Genomic DNA, 20,950 nt, shown 5'->3' on the forward strand with positions numbered 1-20,950 from the left:
GGGTTTTCTCGGTTATGGGTTGTGGGTAAAGGATAGGGAAAATAAAAAGGAAGATATGATATATATTACTAAATTTAAGCTGTCCTTTGAAAGGAGGGATATAAAGAAAGAAAGTTTTTTTTTTTAAATGGGGTCAATTAGTGGTCTGGTAAGGCTGTAATCTATTAGCTGTGGCTCCGGAGAAGTGCTCAGAAGGCTTTTCTGGTATTAAGTATTATGTTAAGACTGACAAACGTCAAACAGTTAGTTGAGCGTGTAGCTGTTTATTCCAAATAATTTATCTTATTTTGATATGCATAATACATAACTAAGTGGTGTTACAAGGGAAGCTAATGTTTATTTGAGATAGAATAAAAGGAAGATGTAGTCCTGCAAATCAACTAAACTTAAATTTTTGTGAACAACTGAAAAAAACATTCAGAAACTATAGACATATATAGCACCAACTCTAAGGCACCGTTATTTTTATGTCTTGAGGGATCTAGTGAGGATTCTCATGATAGTCGACATTGTTAACCTCATCAGGGTGGGTTTTATTTTTAGCTTAGGGTTTGGGCACTTTGTAAAAGAGCTGATTGCCCTTTTCAGGGCATAGCAAAATAGCTAAATGCCCTTTTAAGGGCAATGCCCATCCAAATGTCTTTTTCAGGGCAATGGTTAACTTAGGTTTATTTAGATAGAATTTTATTTGGGGGGGTTTGGTTGTGTGGGTGGTGGGTTTTACTGTTGGGGGGATGTTTGTATTTTTAATTGCTATGCAAAAGAGCTGATTTCTTTGGGGCAATGCCCCGGAAAAGGCCCCTTTCAGGGTCATTGGCAGTTTAGTGTAGGCTAGCGTTTTTTTTTTATTTTGGGGGGGGCTTTTTTATTTTGATTGGGCTATATAGATTAGGAGTAATTCATTTTGATTTTTGATAATTTCGTTTTTTATTTTGTGTAATTTAGTGATAATTTTTTTTGTAATTTAGATAATTGTATTTTATTAATTTAATTTAATTTTATTGTAATGTTAGATTTTAGTGTAAGGCAGGTTAGGTTTTATTTCGGCCAGATTACGAGTTTTGCGTTATGAGCTGTGCAGTGCTAACGAGCAGTTTTTTCTCACCGCTCACTTACCTACAGCGCTGGTATTACAGGTTTTTACAAACCCGGCGTTAAAAGGCAAGAAGTGAGCGTAGAGCAAAATTGAGATCCATACCACACTTCAATACCAGCGCTGCTTAAGTCAGCGGTGAGCTGGTCGTACGTGCTAGACATCAGTGGGGAGAGCTGGCTGAGAAAAAAGTCTAACACCTGCCAAAAAGCAGCGTAAAACTCAGTAACGCAGCCCCATTGTTTCCTATGGGGAAACACATTTTATGTTTACACCTAACATGAACCCTGAGTCTAAACACCCCTATTCTTACACTTATTAACCCCTAATATGCCGCCCCCAACATCGCCGCCACTTGCATTATATTTATTAACCCCTAATCTGCCGCTCTGGACATCGCCGCCACCTACATTATACTTATTAACCCCTAATCTGCTGCCCCCAACATCGTCAACACCTACATTATATTTATTAACCCCTAATCTCCCGCCCCCAATGTCGCCGCAACCTACCTACATTTATTAACCCCTAATCTGCTGCCCCCCAACGTCACCGCCACTATATTATATTTATTAACCCCTAAACCTAAGTCTAACCCTAACACCCCCTAACTTAAATATAATTTAAATAAATATTACTATCATTAACTAAATTATTCCTATTTAAAACTAAATACTTACCTATAAAATAAACCCTAAGATAGCTACAATATAACTAATAGTTACATTGTAGCTAGCTTAGGGTTTATTTTTATTTTACAGGCAAGTTTGTATTTATTTTAACTAGGTAGAATAGTTATTAAATAGTTATTAACTATTTAATAACTACCTAGCTAAAATAAATACAAATTTACCTGTAAAATAAAACCTAACCTATGTTACAATAACACCTAACACTACACTATAATTAAATAAATTCCCTACATTAAAAACAATTAAATAAACTAAATTAGCTAAATCACAAAAAAACACTAAATTACAGAAAATAAAAAAACAAATTACAAGATCTTTAAACTAATTACACCTATTCTTATAGATCTATGAAAATAAAAAAAAGCCCCCCCAAAATAAAAAAAAAAAAACCTAGCCTAAACTATCAATAGCCATTAAAAGGGCCTTTTGCGGGGCATTTCCCCAAAGAAATCAGCTCTTTTACCTGTAAAAAAAAATACTAACACCCCCCAACAGTAAAACCCACCACCCACACAACCAACCCCCCAAATAAAATCCTAACTAAAAAAACCTAAGCTCCCCATTGCCTTGAAAAGGGCATTTGGTTGGGCATTGCCATTCAAAGGGCATTTAGCTCTATTGCAGGCCCAAAGCCCTAACCTAAAAAATAAACCCATCCAATACACCCTTAAAAAAATCCTAACACTAACCCCCAAAGATTCACTTACCGGGAGAAGTCTTCATCCAAGCGGCAAGATGTCCTCAAGGAAGCCAGCAGAAGTGGTCCTCTAGACGGGCAGAAGTGGTCCTCCAGACGGGCAGAAGTCTTCATCCAGACGGCATCTTCTATCTTCATCCTTCCGGCGCGAAGCGGCTCCATCTTCAAGAGATCCGACGCGGAGCATCCTCTTCTTCCAACGGACTAACGACGAATGAAGGTACCTTTAAATGAAGTCATCCAAGATGGCGTCCCTTAGATTCCGATTGGCTGATAGAATTCTATCAGCCAATCGGAATTAAGGTAAAAAATATTCTATTGGCTGATTGAATCAGCCAATAGGATTGAACTTCAATCCTATTGGCTGATCCAATCAGCCAATGTAATACGAGCTCAATCCTATTGGCTGATCCAATCAGCCAATAGGATTTTTTCTACCTCAAGTCCGATTGGCTGATAGCATTCTATCAAATCGGAATCTAAGGGACGCCATCTTGGATGACGTCATTTAAAGGTACCTTCATTCGTTGTTAGTCCATCAGAAGAAGAAGACGCTCCGTCTCGGATGTCTTGGATGGACCTGCTCCGCGCCGGAAGGATGAAGATAGAATATGCCGTCTGGATGAAGACTTCTGCCCGTCTGGAGGACCACTTCTGCTGGCTTCCTTGAGGACATCTTGCCGCTTGGATGAAGACTTCTCCCGGTAAGTGAATCTTCGGGGGTTAGTGTTAGGATTTTTTTAAGGGTGTATTGGGTGGGTTTATGTATTAGGTTAGGGCTTTGGGCCTGCAATAGAGCTAAATGCCCTTTTAAGTAAAGTAAAGAGAAGTTAGCAACGCTGATTAGTACAGAAGCAAGGCAGCAAGACAGAAGGGGTATAGTGCAGGCGGATCTTCGGTTTTTAATTTTCAATATCAAAAAATGTTATTGGAAGTGTTGACTGTCCCTTTAACGATAGTGCACTATTTTAGTGGATGCACTATCGTTAACCCATTGATACTCATAAAGGAGCCAATATAACAGTATATACAGTATACGATTAAAGGCTCAGTATGTGCAGATCTTTTGAGGCTTAAGAACGTTATTTAATCTTACTCACAGCACATTGTGCTTTTCCAACAATGCTCGTATTTGGATTACGATACATATGATAGCTGGCAAAAATACAAGCTACCACAGTTAACAGGTTTTATTAACCTGTGAATGTTGTGACAAACACATATAAGCTACAAGCAGTTGTATTGTGAAGTTAATTATACTATAGATGCTCTAGGATAACAGTCTCTCAGTATTTAACCAAATACTATCCAATATGGTTTTCTATGTAAATTTCAAGTGTTTTATTTACTCACACTAAGTCATTTACTACCCCATTACGCTTTATATTGCTACCTGAGTAACCTAAGTGTGATTTTAAGTTACACTTTCCTATTTTAAATTGTTTGCGTTAATAAAAGTTATGTTTTAATCTAGTAGAATCCCTCTATACCACAATTGATGTAAATTCTCCCTTGATTGCTGCTACTTGCAGGTGTATTACTATATCCTCTTAAAGGGACACTGAACCCAAAATTTTTCATTTGTGATTCAGAAAGAACATGCAATTTTAAGCAACCTTCTAATTTACTCCTATTATCAAATGTTCTTCATTCTCTTGGTATCTTTATTTGAAATGCAATAATGTAAGTTTAGATGCCGGCCCATTTTTGGTGAACAACCTGGGTTGTTCTGCTGATTGGTGGATAAATTCATCCAATAAAAAAGTGCTGTCCACAGTTCTGAACCAACAAAAAGCTTAGATGCCTTCTTTTTAAAATAAAGATAGCAAGACAATGAAGAAAAATTGATAATAGGAGTAAATTAGAAAGTTGCTTAAAATTGCATGCTCTATCTGAATCGCAAAAGAAAAAATTTGGGTTCAGTATCCCTTTAAGAACCGTTTTACTTGAATGAACCCCTTGAGTGCTATAAATGTAGTCTTTTTTAAAGAATAGGTCTTACACAGCGAAACAGAAAACTTACACAGCGCAGCAAGAGCACAGCACTGTTTGAAGAGAACAGCCTTATGTCGAAAAGCACAACAAAGTTAAAGTACCAACAGTTCCTGCATGTGTCATGTTCTTTCTGCAGACATTCTGCATTTTCTGCGATGACATCTCAGATCACAGCATGTTCTGCCTTGGGGGTCCTAAATATCTGACCAATAAACAATCACCAGTGAAAAAGTAGAACAGCTGCCCAACATAAAAACACACCTAGGTCCTAAACATAGTTTAAAGGGACACTGAACCAATTTTTTCTTTCTTTCATGATTCAGATAGAACATGCAATTTTAAGCAACTTTCTAATTTACTCCTATTATCATTTTTTCTTCATTCTCTTGCTATCTTTATTTGAAAAAGAAAGCATCTAAGCTAAGGAGCCAGCAAATTGTTGGTTCAGTCCATGGACAGCACTTGTTTATTGGTGCTGTCCAATCAGCAAGGACAACCCAGGATGTTCACCAAAAATGGGCAGGCATCTAAACTTACATTCTTGCTTTTCAAATAAACATAACAAGAGAATTAAGAAAATTTGATAATAGGAGTAAATTAAAAAGTTGCTTAAAATTGCATGCTCTATCTGAATCACGAAAGAAAAAATTTGGGTTCAGTGTCCCTTTAAGAACCGTTTTACTTGAATTAACCCGTGCTATAAATGTAGTCTTTTTAAAGAACAGGTCTCTCTACCTATCTTTATTCCATTGTTAACATAAACACTATTGTTTGCAAGCATTTAATTTTTTTTAATATATAATATATATATATATATATATATATATATATATACACACTTATACACATATATACACACACATTTCTTACATAATTTGTTGTGCCGTTGTCACGTCATGACTTAAAGGGACACTGAACCCAAATTTTTTATTTTGTGATTCATATAGAGCAAGCAATTTTAAGCAACTTTCTAATTTACTCCTATTATCAATTTTTCTTCGTTCTCTTGCTTTCTTTATTTGAAAAAGAAGGCATCTAAGCTAAGTAGCCAGCCAATTTGTGATTCAGAACCATGGACAGCACTTGTTTATTGGTGCTGTCCAATCAGCAAGGACAACCCAGGTTGTTCACCAAAAATGGGCAGGCATCTAAACTTAAATTCTTGCTTTTCAAATAAAGATACCAAGAGAATAAAGAAAATTTGACAATAGGAATAAATTAGAAAGATGCTTAAAATTGCATGCTCTATCTGAATCATGAAAGAAAAAATTTGGGTACAGTGTCCCTTTAAGGGACAGTCTTGTCCACTGTTTTTTAAACCTGCCCTCAGTCCTCCCTAACAGGCCACATTTTGTGGATCTCTAAACTAGAGCACATGTGAAATAATCAGCTGATAAGTAACCATGGTTGTTTTAGCTGCGCTCACTAAAGGTAATCTAGAAAACCTGGACTGTTGGGGAGTCTTGAGGACAGGTTTGAAAACCAGTGGTCTAGTCAAAATTTAAATTTATGATTCAGATATGGCATTTAATTTTAAACAACATTCCAATTTACTTTTATCATCAAATTTGCTTTGTTCTCTTGGTATTCTTTGTTGGAAGCTAAACCTAGGTAGGCTCATATGCATTTTGGCAATTTTTCCACAGCTAGACAACACTAGTTCATGTGTGACATATAGATAGCATTGTGTTCACTCCTGTGGAGTTATTTATAAATCAGCAGTGATTGGCTAAAATGCAAGTCTGTCAAAAGAACTGAAATAAGGGAGCAGTCTGCAGAGGATTAAAGGGACACTAAACCCATTTTTTTTCTATCATGATTCAGGTACAGAATACAATTTTAAACAACACTCCACATTTACCTCTATTATCTAATTTGCTCCATTCTATACATTTCCTTTGTTGAAGAAATAGCAATGCACATGGGTGAGCCAATCACATGAGGTATCTAGGATCAGCCACCAATCACCAGCTACTGAGCCTATATAGATATAGTTTTCAGCAAAGGATATCACAAGAATGAAGCAAATTAGATGATAGAAGTAAATTAAAAGTTGTTTAAAATTGCATGCTCTTTTTAAATCATGAAAGAAAAATTTTGGGTTTCATGTCCCTTTAAATATATGAGTGGGATTCTCACTGAAAAATGCCTACAGTGGAGATTAAATGTGAGCAACATTTAAAAACTTGAAAATAGTACAGGGGTAGACATAGCTCAGCAGTCAAGGGGTTAAAGTCCCTTTAAATAGTAGTGCTAATCGGTCCTTGTTATGGAGTGAGAACAACTTGCATAAATAATTGCCAAGGTGCCTTTATCAAGACCACACTTTGTGATTGATTAACTATGATATCACCACGTACTGCTGCCTGGCTTCCTAGTTATCTTGTATAGTTTTGCCACATTCAACATGGCAACTGTCTATTACCACCACAAACAACCCAGACGAAAAAAAAAGCGCCGGAAGCCTTCACTCGTCGCTCGGTCGGTGACGAGCTGACGTTCCACTGCGTGACGCTGCCGCCCCTTTGTTGCCTCAGCGATTGGCACTGCGCGGTGTCTTTCTGATACCGGAACCGGGGGGAGGGGGGGCTACCGGCAGCTGGATTTTGATAACAACGGGAGTACCAAAGACCGTGGGTGCGGAGGAGGAGCGGTCACTTAATTTTCAGGAGCGCGCACTGGCGGGGACGCGCATAGGGGAGGGGCAATCACTGAGGGGCCTGAGGCCTTTCTGCCCCGTACTTACCGGGAACCTCCTGGTTAAACTAAGGCTCTAGGAACACGACCTTTTTCACTGATCGCAAAAGAGCGGGTTCAAAAACTCATTATCAGTAAGATCAGATAGCAAGGTTCCATGTAAACCATATCCAGTACTTTACAGAGAGAAAATACTCATGTGTACTTTGTAGAACAGCAGTGTTTTATATCCAACCTATGTAAAGGGCCCTACAGAGCAAAACACAACTGCACCACATATAGCTAAGACTTGTTTTCACGCTAAAACAGATCTATATTTCCCCCACACACATGTATGTAGGTTATACAGTCACGCATACCAGTCAATGCACTTAATTACTTGGTGTCTGGTAACTTGTTTTTATAAGATCATCAGATTCCTTTACATAAGTTCAAGTGTAACAATTGGAACATTTCATGCAGTATATTGGGCTAGGTGTAGATTTTGATGATCCATCTAAATATGACACATATTTATAGGAGTTGCAGTGGTTAAAGTCAATCAGATGTTTAGCAAGCACGGCTTCCTGGACATCACATAACACTTAAATCTTCACACTTATATATAGATCTATCTATCTTGGTCCATAATTTGGGACAATCTGTCAAAGACGTAGTCATTGTGATTTTTGTAATGGTAGTTTCAGTTAAAAAGGGAGAAAGTGACCTTTAACACACACAAAAAGTTAAATACAACACAATCTGTGAGAGAAGCAGGACAGATTTTAGCACAAGTAAGTCATATACGTTGTGGAGGTGGGTTGTCAGAAAGTTTGAAGACATTTGAGCCCAATTGTGTTCCTGATACTCCTTTTTTGACCACCTGTTTTAATATTTGCATCATCTTGTTGGAACTGAGATTTGAGTAACTTTCTACCCTAGTTGGTATTAGGAATTTGTTAGTGGGTTTTTTTTATTATTAAAACAAACTCTTACTTTCCTCCTCCAACTGAGAACATGGACTCAGACGAAGGTTACAACTATGAGTTTGATGAAGATGAGGAGTGCAGTGAGGATAGCGCTGCAGACGACCATGATGATGAGTTGGACTTGGGAGAAGTGGAGCTGGTGGAGGCTGGTATTGGTGGATCAGAAAGGTCTGGTCTGTGTGGGGAAGGAGGTGGAAGTGCTCTAGGTCCAGGTCCAAGTGGAGAGGAAGATGAGGATTACCGATATGAGGTACTCACTGCTGAGCAAATTCTTCAGCACATGGTGGAGTGTATCCGAGAAGTCAATGAAGTTATCCAGGTATTTATTTACAAAAGTTCTGAAACGAATCTTGCCATGTTTAGAAGCAATAAATAAGTTCTATTTTTTGTGGCTCTAGATGGAGATTTAGGCCTTTAGTTCTCAAACATTTTCAGACTGTGGCACACTTGATAATGCAAATTTTTTGTTTGCAGCACACCTGTTTTTTCCTGGACTCATGTATGTGTGTGGGGAATATATGCAAGCAGACGTCTTTCATTTATAGTGCTGTTTCAGGGGTATAACCCCTTCCTCTCAGGAAGGGGTGTATACCCCTCAATGTCACTATAAATGTCACTATAAATTAAAGCTGTCTGCGCGTATTCCCAGTAAATGCTGGTGTGCTTCTTATTTTATTGCTTCTGTGCACCGTGGGACTTTATTGCTGGTTTGTGAGAGTGCACCTTTTCTTGGAGATATATATATATATATATATATATATATATATATATATCTACATACAGAGAGAATATGGCTACACCTCACTGACGAGGCCCAGTGAAGGCTGAAACCATCATCTGGGTTGCTGTGTTCCTTTTTCAGAGAAGAATTGCCTGGTATTTTGTTGCTGTACTGACCTTAATAGGCGTAATCAGACTGATATACTACAGGAAAGTTCTACTCTGTGAAAAGCATTACTGGGCTAAAAAGAGTCCGCACCCAGGCGGTAAATCGCCATAGAACAGGCTAACAAGTTATTGAGCTGGTTGTTCGTTCCTGAGAGAGTGTGTTTCTCTGTCTGTCTGTCTGTCTCTCTCTCTCATTTTTTGTTTTGTTATTTCTAGTATTTCATGCTTAATGCTAGATTGACTATATTCAATTTATTTTGCTATATATTTTTATTGTTATACTTGACAAAACTAAAACTGACAGCAATAAAATGTCTTAACTCATTTGGTAATATTGGACTCGATCAAAAGTTTCTCACCACATACAAGACATTATGCCTCATGTATGCACACCATTTATATTATTCATATATGGTTCTAGGCCACGCAACCAATCATGTTGCTTAATTGGAGCTTTATTTTTGCAGAAAAATAAACCAGCTACATAAATGCAAGACGTCACTGGCACACTATTTGAGAAACACTGCTTTAAAGGGACACTGAACCCAAATTTTTCTTTTGTGATTCAGATAGGGCATGCAGCTTTCTAATTTACTCATATTATAAAATTTTCTTCATTCTCTTGTTATGTTTATTTGAAAAGCAAGAATGTAAGTTTAGATGCCGGCCCATTTTTGGTGAACAACCTGGGTTGTCCTTGCTGATTGGACAGCACCAATAAACAAGTGCTGTCCATGGACTGAACCAACAATTTGCTGGCTCCTTAGCTTAGATGCCTTTTTCAAATAAAGATGGCAAGAGAACGAAGAAAAATTGATAATAGGAGTAAATTAGAAAGTTGTTTAAAATTGCATGCTCTATCTGAATCACGAAAGAAAAAAAATTGGTTCAGTGTCCCTTTAAACTATGTTTAGAACCTAGGTGTGTTTTTATGTTGGGCAGCTTTTCTACTTTTTCACTGGTGATTGTTTATTGGTCAGATATTTAGGACCCCCAAGGCAGAACATGCTGTGATCTGAGATGTCATCGCAGAAAATGCAGAATGTCTGCAGAAAGAACATGACACATGCAGGAACTGTTGGTACTTTAACTTTGTTGTGCTTTTCGACATAAGGCTGTTCTCTTCAAACAGTGCTGTGCTCTTGCTGCGCTGTGTAAGTTTTCTTTAATACAGGGCAGACAGAGTGACGTTTAAAGAGAACAGTCAAATATGGGGCAGCGTATTGATTTTGATTTTTCAACCCTACCCCCTAATCTTTCCCAGTATGCAAAGCTGTGTCTACTGAATGCAAGATGTACTTATTAGTAATGCATCATTTTATTACTATATATTTTACCTAATACTTATATTATGTTAGAACATGAACAAAGGAAACACATTTATTCAAGAGACATTAAAAAAAAAAAATGTATTTTTTTATTTGCAGCTAATTTGCAATGCAATTTTCAGCTGCTGCAATATATTATAAAACTTTTTTAAAAAAAATGCTTTATTCTCCAGTTAACCAACACATTGTAATTTAGTTGGTGCTTTAGTGTAACTGCCTAATTTAAAATTTAGTTTAAAAATGACCTGCAGAAAAAATTTCAGTAAAAAAAAAGTTCTGCTTTTAGTTTTAGGACTAACATCATTACGGTAAGTGTTGGTGTTAGATACGCAGTTATATATATATATATATATATATATATATATATATATATATATATATATATATATATATATATATATATATATATATATATATATATATATATATATATATATACAGTTGTGCTCATAAGTTTACATACCCTGGCAGAATTTATGATTTCTTGGCCATTTTTCAGAGAATATGAATAACACAAAAAAATGTTCTTTCACTCATGGTTACTGTTTGGCTGAAGCCATTTATTATCAATCAACTGTGTTTACTCTTTAAATCATAATGACAACAGAAACTACCCAAATGACCCTGATCAAAAGTTTACTTACCTGGGTGATTTTGGCCTGATAACATGCACACAAGTTGACACAAAGGGGTTTGAATGGCTATTAAATGTAAGCATCCTCACCTGTGATCTGTTTGCTTGTAATTAGTGTGTGTATAAAAGGTCACTAAGTTTCTGGACTCCTGACAGACCCTTGCATCTTTCATCCAGTGCTGCACTGACGTTTCTGGGTTCTGAGTCATGGGGAAAGCAAAAGAATTGTCAAAGGATCTGTGGGAAAAGGTAGTTGAACTGTATAAAATGGGAAAGGGATATAAAAAGATATCCAAGAGATTGAGAATGCAAATCAGCAGTGTTCAAACTCTAATCAAGAAGTAGAAAATGAGGGGTTCTGTTGAAACCAAACCACGGTCAGGTAGACCAACTAAAATTTCAGCCACAACTGCCAGGAAAATTTGTTCGGGATGCAAAGAAAAACGCACAAATAACTTCAAGTGAAATACAGGACTCTCTGAAAACATGTGGTGTTGCTGTTTTCAAGATGCACAATAAGGAGACACTTGAAGAAAGATGGGCTGCATGGTCAAGTCGCCAGAAGAAAGCCATTACTACGCAAATGTCACAAAGTATCCCGCTTACAACACGCCAAACAGCAGAGACATGCCTCAAACCTTCTGGCACAAAGTCATTTGGAGTGATGAGACCAAAATTGAGCTTTTTGGCCACAACCATAAACGCTACATTTGGAGAGGAGTCAACAAGGCCTATGATGGAAGGTACACCATTCCTACTGTGAAACACGGAGGTGGATCACTGATGTTTTGGGGATGTGTGAGCTACAAAGGCACAGGAAATTTGGTCAGAATTGATGGCAAAATGAATGCAGTATGTTATCAAAAAATACTAGAGGAAAATTTGCATTCATCAGCCCGGAAGCTGTGCATGGGACATGCTTGGACATTCCAACATGACAATGATCCTAAACACAAGGCCAAGTCGACCTGTCATTGGCTACAGCAGAATAAAGTGAAGGTTCTGGAGTGGCCATCTCAGTCTCCTGACCTCAATATCATTGAGCCACTCTGGGGAGATCTCAAACGTGCAGTTCATGCAAGACAGCCCAAGAATTTACAGGAACTGGAGGCTTTTTGCTAGGAAGAATGGACAGCTTTACCATCTGAGAAGATAAAGAGCCTCATTCACAAATACCACAAAAGACTTCAAGCTGTCATTGATGTTAAAGGGGGCAATACACGGTATTAAGAACTGGGGTATGTAAACTTTTGATCATGGTCATTTGGGTAGTTTCTGTTATTATGATTTTAAAAGTGTAAACACAGTTGATTGATAATAAATGGCTTCAGCCAAACACTAACCATGAGTGAAAAAAGTTTTTGTGTTATCATTCATATTCTCTGAAAAATGGCCAAGAAATCATAAATTCCGCTAGGGTATGTAAACTTATGAGCACAGCTGTATATAGGGGCCAGTACCACATGTCTCATAAATCCAGACCCAGTTGTTATAAAAGCTTTTTAATATTGCACTATTGATGGCATATTATTGTGTTTAGCCCCTGCAAAAGCCTTAAACACATAGGGCACAAGTCTCTTAAGCTCTGTGGTCTATCGAGATTCTATAAGATGCCTCGTCAGTATTTAGTGGCACTTTTTAACCTTGTGAACTTTGTATTTCTTTAAGGGGAGTTCACTAATATGCTTTATGTTAAAGTGAAGGTAAAGTTACCCTCATCTCTATCTATAATATCATAAAATGTTTAAAAATAATATGACTTTCATTCATCATATTTGATATAAATCGTTATAATTAAATATATTACCATTATAATTTTATTTCTATCCGTCCCCAAATTCAACCTGTAAAAATATTTTTTTTGCCTTTCCATCACGTGTTTTTTTTTTTTTTTTTTAATCCAACTGACTTTTAGGCCGTTAGGCGGCCGTCAACCGACGTCATCCGCCCCTTTACTCATCGCCACATGTGCAAATTAATTTTTATTAGGTTTCTCAACCTTGCGCGTTCCCATTTCGCGCATGCGTGCTTCCTACTACCAGGTAAGAATCCCCACAGACTACGTCATCGTCTTTTTACTGACGACTTCTATAACCTGCTCAAGTTGTAGAGTTTAATAATGTCACATTATGCCTTGTTACCTGCACAGCCTTGTTACCTGTCTGTACGATTAGAGACAGGAGCTGCATTTATTGATATTGTTGAAACATTTCTTAAAAACATCGATCTATCAACTCGGTTTGCCCAATTGTACTATAGATTATATAGTACAATTGGGCAAACAGAGTTAATAGATCGATGTTTTTAAGAAATGTTTCAACGATAGCAATAAATGCAGCTCCTGTCTCTGATTACATAGTACTGAATGGATATACCTATTTATTAATTCAATACTATGTTACAAGGCAAATTAGCGCATGCGCATTGTAAAGTAATAGGATGGGCATTGAAGATTACCATCGGCGATTAGCGCATGCGCAATTTAATCCGGGGTCGTTCACGTGCATTTTGAGAGCGGGTGGGACCGCTGATGACGTCACTAAATGCTTAGGAGGAAGTAGGGCTTGGGAGGAGTTAGGAGATAAACGGTAGGGAATTGGAAATTACTTTTTTAAGAAAAATATTTGAAAAATAAAAAAAATTACTTAGCAACTATTATAAGGGGATAGGGAGAAATGGTAGATTTGATTCAATAAAGGATAACTTTACCTTCACTTTAAGTAGAGACACTCTCTTTACAATATGATGCTCAGGAAAATAAGCTGATGATTTCTCTCCATGCAGGTGAGTATTTGCTTTCTAACTTGGGATACAAAAAGAACAAAGTAAATTTGATAATAGAAGCAAACTGTAAGCCCTTTAAGATTGCATGCGCTGTGTGAACCATGACGGTTTTATTCTGAGTTGCAACATGAGCACACTGGTGCATTAATTTGTTGAGTCCTGGTGTGAATTTGTATTAAAAGTTGCCAGTACTTGTACAAAGATAGCCAAAAGGCAGACTGGAGTTAAAACAATTCAAAATTTCACCAAAAAATAATAGAACTAAATTTAAAAAAAAATGGATTTTTTTAAATAAAGTTAATTTACTTAGCAGTGCTTGACGAATATGTTCAAAAATTAGGAGCCAGTAAGAATATTTAGGAGCCAGGCATATTTTTATGAGCCAGACAGTTGGATTTGTATATAGATATATGGAGAATAACACAAAAAGTTAGGAGCCAGGGGTAATATTCTAGGAGCCAGTGGCTCCCAGGCTCCTGGGTTTGTCGAGCCCTGACTTAAAGGGTAATGAAACCCAAACGTTTTCTTTCATGATTCATATATAGAGTTTTAAACAACTTTTCAACTTCTAATATCAAATTTGCTTCATTCTCTTTGTATCCTTTGTTGAAGGATCAGCCAAACACTGCTAGGAGGTAGCTGAACAAATCTGGTGAGCCAATAAGGCATTTTATGTGCAGCCACCAATCAGCAGCTAGCTCCCCATAGTTCATTGCTGCTTCTAGGCCTACCTATGTATTCTTATTGTTTAAATTTAAAGATAGATAATATTTTTTACTACCCATTCCCCAGCTGTGCACAACCAACTTTGTTATATTAATATACTTAATATTATTTAAATCTCTTCTGCCTGTTTCTAAGCCACTATAGACAGTCAGCCTCTTATCACATGCTTTTTTTAATTTGCTTTTCACAACAGGAGACTGCTAATCTATGTTGGGCCATATAGATAACATTGTGCTCTCTTCCATGGGTTGTGGATGACACTGCACTAATTGGATAAAATGCAGTCAATAGATAATAAATAAATAGCCATGTGATCAGAGGCTGTCAAAATAGGTTCAGATACAAGGCAATCACAGAGGTTAAAACTATTAATATAACCATGTTGACTGTGCAAAACTGGGGAATGGGTAATAAAGGGATTATCTATCTTTTTAAATAATAATTTTGGAGTGGACTGTCCCTTTAAATTTGCATGTTCTTTCTGAATCGTGGAAGTTTAAGTTTGGCTTTACTGTCCCTTTTTTAAATGCAAATGTCTCAAAACAATTATTTTTATAATTTCACATCTAGTATTGGAATTTAGATATTGTACTCAAATTGTCTTCTAGCCATATGAAGAGCAGATGTTCACATTTTAAAATTATTCACCTTAAAATGTGAAGCTAAAGCTGCTTAACTTTAAAATCAAACTCATATATCTGTTAGTTATACATATCATATGCCCAGAGGCAGAACTTTTCTTCACTTTCTGAGATGAGATTTTTTTTTAGTAAAGAAAATGTCTGCAGGTCATTTTGAAATGAAATAAAATTCTAAATTAGGCAGTTACACTAAAGCATGATTTCAGTTGCAATGTGTTGATTAACTGGAGAATAAAGCAATTTTTTAAGTTTTAATATAGTGCATCAGTTGAAAGTTGCATTGCAAATTAGCTGCAAAGAAAAAAAATGTTGTTCAGTTTTTAAAATGTCCCTGAAAGCCCGTTAACAATAAATGCACTGCTGCTTTCCAGCGCTGCTCCATATTTGACTGTTCTTTTCAAACAGCAATTTGTTCTAGATGCTCTGTGTTAAGAAAAACTTACACAGTGCAGCCAGGACACAACACTGTTTGAAGAGAACAGTCTAATGTGGAGCAGCGCTGCAAAGTGAAAATGCTAACAGTTCCTGCATGTGTCACATTCTTTCTGCAGACATGCTACATTTTCTGCGATGACATCTCGGATCACAGCATGTTCTGCCTTGGGGATCATATGTAGGTTAGAGTAGCCATGTTAACATAGTTCTTTCAATTTTTTTTACAGCTCTGACGCAATACTTTTCAATAATAATAATAACACTTAAACAAATTATAACTTCTTACACAGAGAAGAGTTATTATAACATTACTTGATATAGTGATATGAGTATAGAGAGAGGTGTAAGGGGTTTAAAACTAGGCAGCTTAGCAGAACTGGTCGAGTCTTTCGTACAGCGATACATAGATTGGAGCTTGAGAAATACATGTGACAAGGTACCCATTGCAGCAGGATTTATGAGCCCTGTTGGTACCACCATGCAGGCAGCCTATCACTTTTTCTAAAAGTCCACTCAGAACTGCATTTCTGAGGATGATGTAGTCATTAGCTGTTCAGCATGCTGGGCAAATATTATTCCTCAGGTAAGTAGTATTTTCCCACTTGTATTTGTTTCCAACTCTTTAGGAAGTCCCTACATCCACTTCTGTAGCCATAACAGATTAGAGCATTGAAGTGCATTGGCCTGGTGTATTGGTCTCAAGATAAAGGGCACATGTAGCAGGACCTGGCTGAATGTACTTTGCCTATGGGTTTTTACACTTTAAAATGACACAATGGTTCTAATGTATTGTATGAAATTATTTTATATGTGTGTAATTTAGCATTATTATATAATGTGAGTTTTTAAATGTGGTACCGGTTCAGGGTCTAAATATGCTTCATATTTAATGCATTAGCAATAATAGAGGAAATCCTCAAGTATTCCAGCTTAAACCAGTGTAGCTATTTATTGTAGTATTATTGCATGGGTGCTAGCTCCAAGGCAGATCATAGAGTGATCTGAGATGTCATCGCAGAAAATGCAGCATGTCTGTAGAAAGAACAGGAACTGTTAGCACTTTAACTTTTCAGCGCAGCTCCACATATTAGGCTGTTCTTTTTAAATAGAGCTGTTCTCTGGCTGCATTGTATAAGTTTTCCTTAACACAGTGCATCCAGAGCAAAGTGCTGTTTGAAGACAACAGTCAAATATGTAGTAGTGCTGCAAAGCAGCAGTGCATTGATTGTTGTCTGGCTCTGAGATTTTTGCAAGCTCGTTCCCTAGCTTTTCACAGTCTACAAAGCTGTTTTTCTCTGAATGTAAGATGTTCATATGAGCAGTGCACCTTTATTACTACGTTTCTATTTTAGACTAAGAGAAAAGGAAACAAATTAATTCAAGAGACATTTTACAATTTCTTTTTTTTTGTCTGCAGCTAATATGCAATGCATTTTTCAACTACTGCACTAGATTATAAAACTTGAAATATTGCTTTATTCTCCAGTTAACCAACACATTGTAATTGATCTGGTGCTTTAGTGTAACTAACAAATGTACAATTTTAATTCATTTAACAATGACCTGCAGAAAAATTTATAAAAATCTCATCGCAGAAAATGAAAAAAAGTTCCGTCTCTGGGGGTGCTAGATAGGGTTTCTTTAGTTGTATTTTTTTTTTAAATGAGAAGATACTTAAAGTGCAAAGAAAATGCTCTAATGTTGCAGCGCATTTTTTATTGTGTTATTGCTTGCATATTACTGTGTTTACCACTTGCAGGGGGGTTAAACATGGTTACAATTAGCTTGAGAACAACAATGCACTACTAGGGTCTACCTGAACACGTTTGAGTCAATACCAAGAGGCATATATGTGAGTATCCACCTATCACCAACTAGGTCTCAGTAGTGTCAAAGGATACAAGAAGAACAAAGTAAATTTGATAATAGAAATACATTGAAAAGTGCCTTTAAATTTCACACTGTCTAAACCATGAACATTTAAAGGGACAGTCAAGTCCAAAATAAACTTTCATGTTTCAAATAGGGCATGTAATTTTTAAACAACTTTCCAATTTACCTTTTTGCTTTGTTCTCTTTGTATTCTTAGTTGAACGATAAACCTAGGAGGTTCATATGCTAATGTCTTACACCTTGAAGGCTGCCTCTAATCTGAATGTATTTTGAAAGTTTTTCACCACTAGAGGGTGTTCATGTGTTTCATATAGATAACATTGAGCTCATGCACGTGAAGTTACCTAGAAGTGAGCACTGATTGGCTAAAATGCAAGTCTGTCAAAAGAACTGAAATAAGGGGGCATTTTGCAGAGGCTTAGCTACAAGGTAATCACAGAGTTAAAACATGTATAATTATAACTGTGTTGGTTATGCAAAACTGGGGAATGGGTAATAAAGGGATTATCTATCTTTTTAAACAACAATAATTCACCCCTTTGCAATCGGGAATTTCAGAGAAAAACTCGCCCAAAGTACTGGGAACTTTTACTTTTTTTTTTTTTTTTTTTAAATCTAGAACTATTTTGGTATATTTCATTGCTGCCAAATGTGATCAAAATTTTTATTTTTTAACTTTTTCACAACCTTTGAGTTTCTCACTGAAATTATTGCTTGTGAAGTCTTAACATAAATGGTTGTAAAATGTTCTTTGGGATCCCCTTTGTTCAGAAATAGCAGACACGCATGGCTTTGCCATTGCTTTTTGGTAATTAGAAGGCCGCTACTTGCAGCTGCATACCGCACTTCTGAAATTCCAGGAAGTCAAGGGGTTAATAAGTTGTTAAAGGGACAGTCCACTCCAGAATTTTTATTTTTAAAAATATAGATAATCCCTTTATTACCCATTCACCAGTTTTGCATAACTTATACTGTTATATTAATACACTTTACCTCTGTGATTACCTTGTATCTAAGCCTCTGCATTCTGCTTACTCATAAATAACTCCACGGGAGTGGGTACAATGGTATCTATATGGCACACATGAACTAGCACTGTCAAAATGCACTGAGAGAAGAGGCTACTATCATATGAGCCTACCTAGGTTTAGCTTTCAACAAAGAGAACAAAGCAAATTTGATGATAAAAGTAAATTGGAAAGTAGTTTAAAATTGCATGCCCTATTTGAATCATGAAAGTTTAATTTTGACTAGACTGTCCCTTTAAGGGTAATAGTATTGTAATGTAGGGATTATCCTCCCACCTCCCTGATCCCTCCCATGGATCCCGCCCTCACACCCACTCCTCACCACCATCTCAGAAACTGGCATCTGTCTGCCAGTACCCAGTTTATAGTAAAAAAAAAAATCTGTAGTATACGGGTCCCCCCTCACTCTCCCCGCAATCGTTATGTACAGTCTGTCCCCCTCTGATTTTGTTTTGTCTCTTGTAGGGCAGTGACCCATCTCTCCCTTCCAAACATATTTGCTGTAGTTTAGTGTCTCGCCCCTCCTGCCCCCCTCTCACTTTCCAGACAGATACTGGAATCCCACAAGCAGCAATTCTCAGTTGTCACTTGAAAAGAGAGTCTGCTTGGGCTTCTAGAATTATGGACGGACACTATTTACCGTATGCACCAGAGCTACATCTGTTGGGGCAAAGGGGTTAATAAGACTCCCATGCACCATTGTCTTTTATGGGAACATTTGAATGGAGCACACATTTACTGTCTATGTATGTAAGGTATATGTTATGTATGTACTATATAAATGGTATGTGATATAGTATATAATTCATGTTTTGCCTTCCCAGTATGAATGCACCCGAACCCTTGAAGATTTCTGTGGCTCATCAAAGTGAACCCAACCCATTTACATTTACGTCACCTGAATGCTAAAAATTCTAAAGAATTTGCTAGTTTTGCTTGAAACATATTACTTAAAAGTGCCAACCCCTTCCGTTTAAAACAGGTTTAAGTTTTTAAACGGAACATAATCTTCTTATATGACGTGTTGGCTAATCACTTTTTCATCTTTGTGACGAATGCATTGATGCATCAGGTTTTTGCTCATCCTATTTTAATCAGCTTTTGAACATAAGACATTAGCATTACTTGTGCAGTAGCCAGTCTTTGTGCTTCTTTGTATCAAGTGATCCAATCTAGTATCTCTTGTATCTGTGTCCTTTTACTAAACCTTGTAAGGTTTTTGCTGTTCCCCTCATTAACACTTTGAGAAATGAGTAATTCAATAATACCAGGTTTAAGCTATTAGTGAAATTCTATAAAGAAAAATAAAAAAATAAAAAACTACTTACAAGCAACACAAAGAAAAAAAAAACTAACTTGTTATAGGATGTTATTATCATACTTTTCCTGGTCTATAACTGTGTGTTTAACCCCTACACAGTTAAAAATCAACCTAGAGCAGCAGTGCACTACTGGGAGCTAGCTGAACATACCTTGTGAGCCAATGATAAGAGATGTGCATAGCCATCAATTGGCAGCTAGCTCCCAGTAGTGCATGGCTGCTTCTGAGCCTAGATATGCTTTTTAGCCACGTAGATACTAAGAACTATAGGAGTATGTTTCAAAGTCTGCTTTATATCATGAAAGTTTTTTTCATGTGCCTTTTAATGAGTTACATTTTACTAATAATAATAAATAAAGAGTTTTTATTAGTGCTCACTGGTACTTTCCTAAAACTTACATTTATTTGGTAACTGTTCTATGGGTTCCTGAGCACCAGTATTGAACAAAGCTGTGGTGATCATCATAAGCAGAAATATCTGCAGTAAAATTAAACTCGACTTGACAGAGCCAGGGAGCCTCGGTTTGTTAAGAATATTTGTATCTAAAGTGCCTTTCTAGCAAGTAAAAAAGGGCAGCTCTTAGCTTACTGATAATGTAAAGTAATGACATAGGATATTTAGGGGGAAAAGCAGTGTCATGAAAAAAGGACAGATATTGTGATTATTGCTCTTTAAGTCTTAAAGGGACAGTCTATTCCAGAATTGTTGTTGTTTAAAAACATAGATAATCACTTTATTGCCCATTCGCCAGTTTTGCATAACCCACATGTTTATTAATATACTTTTTACCTCTGTGATTACCTTGTATCTAAACCTCTGCAGACTGCCCCCTTATTTTAGTTATTTTGCCAGACATGCATTTTAGCCAATCAGTGCTGACTCCTAGGTAACTCCACATGCGTGAGCACAATGTTATCTATATGGCACGTGAACTAAAGCCCTCTAGCTGTGAAAAACTGTCAAAATGCTCTGAGATAAGAGGTATCTTTCAAGGGCTTAGAAATTAGCATATGAGCCTACCTAGGTTTAGCTTTCAACAAAGAATACATAGAGAACACAGAAAATTTGATGATGAAAGTAAAATTGAAAGCTGCTTAAAATTGCATGCTCTATCTGAATCAAAAGTTTA

General features: G+C 36.8%; 1 protein-coding gene across 3 annotated transcripts in view; it reads left to right on the forward strand.

Annotated features, from left to right (window-relative positions):
• The first annotated feature begins 6,977 nt into the window (after nt 1-6,977).
• Nucleotides 6,978-20,950, forward strand: part of ARIH1 (ariadne RBR E3 ubiquitin protein ligase 1) — an 84,330-nt gene continuing 70,357 nt past the window's right edge. For 2 of the 3 annotated variants that reach the window (XM_053717314.1, XM_053717312.1), the window contains exon 1: nt 6,978-8,461. In XM_053717314.1, the coding sequence (XP_053573289.1) occupies nt 8,171-8,461 (291 nt within the window). In that variant the 5' untranslated portion in view covers nt 6,978-8,170. The remainder of the gene's footprint in view (nt 8,462-20,950) is intronic. The other variant, XM_053717313.1, reaches the window with a different exon arrangement.

This window comes from Bombina bombina, chromosome 6, assembly GCF_027579735.1.
Source record: "Bombina bombina isolate aBomBom1 chromosome 6, aBomBom1.pri, whole genome shotgun sequence".
Classification (NCBI taxonomy): domain Eukaryota; kingdom Metazoa; phylum Chordata; class Amphibia; order Anura; family Bombinatoridae; genus Bombina; species Bombina bombina.